We start from the raw sequence: 7354 nt of genomic DNA, 5'->3' as shown, positions 1-7354 counted from the left end.
TTGTTTCCAGTGTCCATTCGGCCCCAGAGCTCCCTCCACTCCGCCCAGTTTTGGCGATGGAACTCCTCCCACCCACGGTCCTAAGTGGGGGGTTCGAGATTTCCAAGGGCGTGCGCAGCGTGCAAGGATGACTCTTTGAGAGGCGGGGTCGTGCTCAGAGCCAATGAGAACTTGAGGGGGCGTGGAGGGCAGGGAATCTTCCAGAGGCAGAAGCCGAAAGAAGGTCTAAAGAGGGAACTGTAAGACTTTGGAAAGAGCTATGCAGTCCAAACGGGAGTGCGAGGTAAGTAAATGAAGACCTAAGTGATTGTTGGGCACGGCCTGCAGAAGGGGATGGTTACGGTGACCCCCAACACCTCTAACGAGGTGGACCAGGGCCGGTGATGCCCCATTCCAACCTACCTTTCTCCCCCAGCAATGGTGTGAGAGGGTGAATCCAGAGAACAAGGCAGCCCTGGAGGCGTGGGTAAGGGAGACTGGCATCCGCCTGGTGCAGGTCAACGGGCAAAGGAAGTATGGAGGGCCACCCCCAGGTACAGTAGCCCCAGCCCCTGTGACACTAGGCCATCCTCGGCCACTCTTTATAGATAGGATCCAAAGTCAGAAAACCCAAATTACCTGACGTACTCTCTACTAGATGTGGCTATTTGTCTGGCCTCCCTTCCACACTGGCCTTCAAGGATGGTGCCAGCCTAGTTGTTTATAGTCTAGTCCAATTATGGTAACGACCCCCAGGAGCCAGAAAGGTATCAATATTTCCAGATGGTCTCCCTCCCATCCCCACCCCTACCCCCCCCCCCCAGCTTTATCCTGGAGCTTAAAAACATCCTTGTGGACCACAGTAACCAACAAAATCCTTTCCCTCCAGGCTGGGTGGGCAGCCCGCCACCGTCAGGGTCCGAGGTGTATATCGGACGACTTCCGCAGGACGTGTACGAGCACCAGCTAATCCCACTCTTCCAGCGCGTGGGGCGCCTCTATGAGTTCCGCCTAATGATGACCTTCAGTGGTTTGAACCGCGGCTTTGCCTATGCGCGCTACAGCTCGCGGCGCGGTGCCCAGGCCGCCATTGCTACGCTGCACAACCACCAGCTGCGGCCTTCTTGCCAGCTCCTGGTGTGCCGAAGCACCGAGAAGTGCGAGCTGACGGTGGACGGGCTGCCTCTTAGCTTAAACCGCCGAGCGTTACTGCTCGCCCTGCAACCGTTCGGTCCCTGCCTCCAGGAGACACTGCTGCTACCCAGCCCTGGGTCTGCGCCCTCTCAGATTGCGCTGCTCAAGTTCAGTACGCACCGAGCTGCTGCTATGGCCAAAAAGGCCCTGGTAGAAGGTAGGGGTGGAAGGTGCGGAAGGGTGGCTGGCTACTTAACAACATACCCCCAAATCTATAGTCAGGCACAAGTGGAGTTCCTGAACTACTGCCATATTAATGCTACTACCACTACTTACCTATATTTAAGTCACTTGTCTTACTAGTTTTGGGTGGTTTTTTGTTTGTTTGTTAGTTCGTTTTTTCCGAGACCGGGTTTCTCTTTGTAATAGCCCAGGCTGTCCTGGACTTAACTTTGTAAATTAGGCTGGTGTCAAACTCAATGATATACCTAACTGTGCCTCTCAATTGCTGGGATTAAAGGTGAATTCCAGACGTGCTAATGCAGCCAGTACCACAGTGGAGGATAAACAGTGATAAATCTTAGTTTCAGTTTTCTTTGACCAGAAAGGTAGCTATTGTGATGGTTATTAAGCAAATAGAGCCTGACTGCTTTGTATTCCCCTAGGGAATAATGAAGCCCAGGGAAGTTGTCACACCACCTAGAAGTGTAGAGGCATTAAACATAGCCTGTGGCAAGTCACTTCAAAGTCTGGTCTTAAGTGCTTGCGGCTCCTAGTGTTTAACTCTGCCCTTGTCTCTCTGCCTTTTTTTTTATTTTTTGACAGGTCAGTCACGCCTCTGTGGAGAGCAGGTGGCTGTGGAGTGGCTCAAGCCAGACCTAAAGCAGCACTTCCGCCAGCAGCTTGCAGGTCCCTCACTGCGGTTCCTCAGGCCAGATGTCAGCCAACTAACCCAGACCAGGGAGAAGCTGGGGTCCCAAGGGGCTCGGGCTGCCCTGCAACTGCTGTGTCAACGGATGAAGCTAGGCAGCCCAGTGTTCCTGACCAAGTGTTTAGGAACAGGGCCTGCTGGCTGGCATCGCTTTTGGTACCAGGTGGTGATCCCTGGGCATCCAGTGCCTTTCAGTGGCCTCATTTGGGTTGTGTTGGCCTCTGATTGGCAGGATGGGCATGAGGTGGCCAAGGATGCTGTGTCCGCACAGCTGCTGGAGGCACTGAGTGAACCTAGGACCAGCTTGTGGTCTCCTGGGGCTGAAGCAGGTACTATGGTTAAGCAGTGACCCCTTCTTTTTACAGGTACCCTAAATGGGTTAAGCAGAGCCTGTGCCAACCCCCCAGCCCAGCAGGCCTGGGCAGCCCAGGGCCTGGTGACAGCTTTCCCTGCTGGGACAGGGCCCTGTTGCACCTAAGTGCTACTTTAGTTGTGAGGAACCTTGCCCTCCCCCACTGAGCCCAGGGTCTGACCTGCTATCCTTAGTCAATTCCCAGCTTGGCACCAGAGCTTACTATGAATCTTTGTTTTTATTTGGAGAACTGGCTGAACCAAAGAGCCCTTCCTCCCACCACTTGTCCCTGGTTTGGGCTTACATGGTTTTTGTTTTTCTATACTGGTTTTATTTATATTAAAACCCCAGTTGGTATACATGTGTCTGCTTGGTATACATGTGTCTTGCTGTAGTGGTCATAGAGTTTGTTTTACAATGATAGGGGGAGCAAATACTTCCCTTCTTCGGGGCCCTGAGTTCATGTCATTTCTTACATGACACAGAATATAGATAATCAGTGGTAGAGCTGAGCTGATCATGTTCAAGGTGGTAGGTTCAATCTACAGCATCAACAGAGTTCTTTGGGGAAATCTGTCCCAGAAAACAGCTCCTTGTCCCTCCCTCAGTCACTGTCGTCGTCATCGTCATCGCTCTCCCTCACCACCTCCTCTGGAGCCTTGGCATCCTCTTCATCTTCCCTCAACCCTGCAAAGAAGTCGTCCGTGCTCCAAGCCTTACTGCTCAGGGCACGAAGCGGCCCTCCCTTTTTCTTGCGTCGCCGATAGTCATCCACAACCACGGTTCGAAGCTGAGTCATGTCCCAAAACTTGAGGCGCTGGTCGTGGCCACTACTGGCCAGAAAGTGGCCGCAATGGGATAGGGCTAGCGCCTCCACAGGCTCCCCGGCATGCTGGCCCACGGTACCTACCACTCGGTTTGGCAGGATGTTCACAGCCCTGAGCAGAGAAGAGTGTTAGGAACTAGCTTAGCTTGGTTTATAATTCCTAGGCTGCTCCTGGCTCCCCTTACCTGATGATTCCATCCGTGGAGCCAGTGCACAACAGATTCTCAGTGACTGGAACTATGCAGTCGATGGACTCTGCTCTCAGGGCAAAGCGGTCACTTGTAGCCCCAAAACCATTCCAGTTGAAGAGGTAGATGGTCCCCTCGCTAGATCCACAGGCCACCTTCTTCCCGTACTGCAGGTTAACAGAGCAAACGGTGTTTGTGGAGTCACTTCACAGCAGATCCCCTAGTAGATGGACCCCATCCCATCATACCCAGCTGTACTTTCATGAGGGCGACGGAGGTTAGATCTCCTGACTGAGGCTCTGAGAGTAACTCAAACCGGCGTCTCTTGATGTTGAAGACACCAAGGCAGCCATCCCCACTGTAAAGAAAAGCAGATGAGATGGGAAGTTCCATTCTAGGAAGACTACTAAAAAGTGGGCACCTATTCACCACTGGGCCCCGTGGGAAGAAAATGAGCAGGGAGTTAGGTTTAAGGTTGTACCTGGCTGTCAGCAGCAGCTTTTTGGCTGGGTCTAGAGCCATGTCGGCAATGTACTCCTCATGCTGCCGCATATCCATCAAAGGGCCCTCTTTACGCTGGTCCCATAGCCGGATGCCACCAGTGTCGTCCCCCGTAACCAGAGCATTCTCATCCACAAGCAGCACACTGTTAATGGGGGCACTGGAAACACAAAAATGGGAATTTGTTGGGGTAGAGACCTCTCTACTGCGAAGGTGAGCCCTCAACCCTCACTAGGTCCACATATACCTGATTTTCCTTACCTGTGGGCCTTGGAAATTCGCCTTTCCAATTGTCCCTGTTCGACATCTAAGATGTGGATTGCTTTGTCCTTAGAGACGGTAACAAGTTCTAGGGGGAAAAGGCCCAGGTTAGGTACTGCTCGTTGTCCTCTGCCCTCTACCACATGCTGGCTGCCTTCCCCAGTCCTGGTGCTTACTCTGCCCATCCTCTGAGAAGACAACAGCCCGGCAGGACTTGAGGTGGTGTCCTGAGGACCAGAGTTCCTTGGTTTCTCCCTCCTGACAAGAGTAGGCAAAGCTGAGGAAAAGGAAGTGAGAGTGAATGATCCTAAACCAGAGCTGATGCACGGAGCACAAACCAACCTTCCCACGGAAGTAGGACACTTCCAGGAGCATAGAACTTAAATCCGTTTTCTTTCTTTGTAGTACTGGAGACTAAACTCAAGTCTTCACACATATTAATCAAATAATTTGAGTCACACATTCCCAGCCTGTTTATTCTTTTTCTCCTTTCTCTCTCTCTCTCTCTGTCTCTTTCTTTTTTTCTAAAGCTTTTTGACACAGGGTTTCTCTATGTAGCTCTGGCTGTCCTGGAACTCTCTCTATAAACCAGGCTGGCATCAAACTCAGGGATTCACCTGTCTCTGGAGTGCTGGGATTAAAGGTGTACACCGCCCAGTTTAGCCTGGGACCTGTAATCCTTTTGTCTCATCCTTCTGGATGCTGGGATTACAGGTACACATCATCAGACTCCACTTCTCTTCACTATTTTCAAAACCCTGAGCCCAGAGAAAGTCTGGGTGTGGACCACTGTGAGGGCCCAGAAATAATCATCTAATGGCAAGCTGTGTGCATGAGTGGGTTCCTATATTCTTAAGAATTCTGAGACCAAGATGAATGGTGGTGGTCCACGCCTTTAATCCCAGCACTAGGCAGGCAGAGGTAAGCAGCCTGGTCTACAAAGCAAGTTCTAGGACAGCCAGGGCTACAAAGAGAAACCCTATCTCAAAAAACCAAGTTTTTTTAAAAAACAGAGCCAGGCGTGGTGGCGCATGCCTTTGATCCCAGCACTTGGGAGGCAGAGGCAGGCGGATTTCTGAGTTCGAGGCCAACCTGGTCTACAGAGTGAGTTCCAGGACAGCCAGGGCGATACAGAGAAACCCTGTCTTGAAAACAAAACAAAACAAAAAACAAAAACCTGAGACCAAAGCCAGAGAATCCTTTGAGACTACTCTGGGCCATAGTGAGATCTTGTCTACAAGGACTATTGACAGAAATCCAGTCTCAGAAGTTGAAAGAGTAAAAATCAGGCAGGGCCCACTGATGCTAAAGGAAGACATAGCTAATTACTGTATAGTCTGACTAATGTCAGTGCTGACAAGTTGCAACAGAATAGAGGTGGAGGGCTGGAGAGATGGTTCAGTGGACAAAGTGCTTGCCTCAGGTCTGGGGATCCCCAAAACCTATGAAAAAGGTAGGCAGGTATGGTGGCCAATTCTAATCCCAGCACTCAGAAGGCAGAGATGGGATCTCTGGCAAGTTAGCTAGCTAAGACTAGTCAGGACCGTGAAACTCCGGACTCAATAAGACACCCTACCTTTAAAAAACAAAAAAAAAAGGAGAGGGCTGTGGAAAAACGCATGGAATCAATCCAAGGTCTTCACAAGCACACTTGCCGAATGTTACTGAACGATTCGGGCCGTCTGAGTCTCATAAGATGCCTTCCCGCCACACTTCCTACCCCTACCTCCATCCAGAGCAGTTTTAACACACTTCACCCTACGCCCCACTCACACGAACACATCTCCGTCCACGTCCCCTGCTGCCAGCAGATCTCGAGTCGGATGGAACGCCAGGCCACTGGCTGGGGCTTCCAGCACGATGTCTTCTGGGGTATCACGGATCCGGGGTGCTGCCTTCGTGGAGTCAAGGTCTTCCTCTTCATTGTTTGAGTCCTCTGCAGGACTCTCTTCACACGTGGGGTCCATAGGATCCACGCGCGCTTGGGACCAACTTCATGGACAGGGGCGTGGCCTAAGCAGTTGCTTCCGGGAGGAGGCGGGATCGGAAGTGCACTGGGAGGATTTCAGAAGAGGCGGGCCTGCCGCAGCTGATGCGAATTAAGCGAGCGCAGCGTGCAGCTTCCTCTAAGACTCAACAAAGCATACCCTTTTGTTTCTTTAAATGAAGCCGAGTTACAGCTCACTAAAGTTTTCAGTTGTCTTGTTGGTGTATAAGTACGTTTTAAACACAAAGGCCAAGAGAAAAAGGAGCTAAGGAAGAAAGGCACTGCAGAACGTATAGGTGTGGTTTCAGAGGATGCCCTTCCGCCGGCCCCCAGCCAGGTTTTTTCGTGTGATATGAATTCCACGCCCGTCACGGCGCGAGTGTCGGAGATCAACCTTATGGAGTTGCTTCTCTCCTTCCACCCTTACGTACACTCAAGGGATTAAACTCCAATCTAAAAGTTTGCTCTACTACCAATTTATTGGCTATGCCATCTTGCTCCTTCACCCCCCACCCCGACCCATTTTACTTGACCTACAGTAGCCTGTGCTTCGAGCAGCTAGATTATGTGACCTTCAAGGCCTGCCCTCTCCCCCAAGCCGCTTCACATATTTGGAAACACCCTTAATTCGTCTCTCCACCCAGTCCTATCGTAACCGAACTAAGAGATCTGAGTTATTCCTGACTTGGTGATACCTAAAACCCAGGCTAGCAGCAGACAGGTTGCACAAGAAGGAACAGAAATCCACATATCCCTAAAGTTAATAGACAGGGACCATCAACAGGAGGCGGCCTGCACACATGCTCAAACTGTTACCCACACCAACATCTTCTAGCCTCCAGAGAAACAGTGAACATTTGTAGTTTAGCTCATGACCAAATTGTACTTAGGCTACCAGGAAAACAAGCATGACAGCTATGTTCTGGGTATTCCTTTTATCAAAGGTCCCAATAATAACAGTGTTTTGCATGGTGGGGCAGTCCCTGTGACAGGCTGAGAAGGGCCTGCTCAGATTTCTGTGCAACTATGCCTTCAAAGGCATATGGAGAACCTAAAGCTTAAAAAGTGAGGCGAGCTGAACATGGTAAGGAACACTTTTACTTGCGGGTGTGGGAGTACAGAGGCTCTTTTGATAATTCTAGGCCAGCTAGATATAGTGAGAACCCATTGAAAAGGAAAATAAAAAAATGAACAT

General features: G+C 50.9%; 2 protein-coding genes across 3 annotated transcripts; one reads left to right on the top strand and one right to left on the bottom strand.

The window, feature by feature from the left end:
- The first annotated feature begins 211 nt into the window (after window positions 1-211).
- On the top strand, window positions 212-2755 carry Dnd1 (DND microRNA-mediated repression inhibitor 1). The gene is made up of 4 exons (NM_173383.2): window positions 212-283; window positions 416-533; window positions 869-1330; window positions 1939-2755. The coding sequence occupies exons 1-4, from the start codon at window positions 260-262 to the stop codon at window positions 2391-2393; spliced, it is 1059 nt and encodes a 352-aa protein (NP_775559.2). The 5' UTR covers window positions 212-259; the 3' UTR covers window positions 2394-2755.
- Wdr55 (WD repeat domain 55) lies at window positions 2718-6204 on the bottom strand. 2 transcript variants are annotated; one of them, NR_154585.1, is made up of 7 exons: window positions 5946-6204; window positions 4349-4449; window positions 4173-4260; window positions 3892-4071; window positions 3659-3768; window positions 3408-3577; window positions 2718-3334 (listed from the first exon to the last, which is right to left on the bottom strand). NR_154585.1 is itself a non-coding variant. In NM_026464.3 (7 exons), the coding sequence occupies exons 1-7, from the start codon at window positions 6137-6139 to the stop codon at window positions 3001-3003; spliced, it is 1167 nt and encodes a 388-aa protein (NP_080740.2). In that variant the 5' UTR covers window positions 6140-6204; the 3' UTR covers window positions 2718-3000. The 2 variants fall into 2 exon arrangements, 1 of the variants encoding a protein (NP_080740.2); NM_026464.3 differs by having other exon boundaries at window positions 3669-3768.
- Window positions 6205-7354: the final 1150 nt, after the last annotated feature.

Source organism: Mus musculus, chromosome 18 (genome assembly GCF_000001635.26).
Source record: "Mus musculus strain C57BL/6J chromosome 18, GRCm38.p6 C57BL/6J".
Lineage (NCBI taxonomy): Eukaryota > Metazoa > Chordata > Mammalia > Rodentia > Muridae > Mus > Mus musculus.
The sequence above is the reverse complement of the archived record's forward strand: the minus strand, read 5'-3'. Positions and strand labels throughout refer to the sequence as shown.

Excerpts from the sequence above, each read along its gene's own strand:
- Dnd1 (NM_173383.2), top strand. The coding sequence starts at position 260 with ATGCAGTCCAAACGGGAGTGCGAG. Across the intron at positions 534-868 it reads GTATGGAGGGCCACCCCCAG|GCTGGGTGGGCAGCCCGCCA; the intron begins GTACAGTAGCCC and ends CTTTCCCTCCAG. Across the intron at positions 1,331-1,938 it reads CAAAAAGGCCCTGGTAGAAG|GTCAGTCACGCCTCTGTGGA; the intron begins GTAGGGGTGGAA and ends ATTTTTTGACAG.
- Wdr55 (NM_026464.3), bottom strand. The coding sequence starts at position 6,139 with ATGGACCCCACGTGTGAAGAGAGTCCTGCAGAGGACTCAAACAATGAA. Across the intron at positions 4,261-4,348 it reads CTTCTCAGAGGATGGGCAGA|AACTTGTTACCGTCTCTAAG; the intron begins GTAAGCACCAGG and ends TTTTCCCCCTAG. Across the intron at positions 3,335-3,407 it reads TCCACGGATGGAATCATCAG|GGCTGTGAACATCCTGCCAA; the intron begins GTAAGGGGAGCC and ends TTCTCTGCTCAG.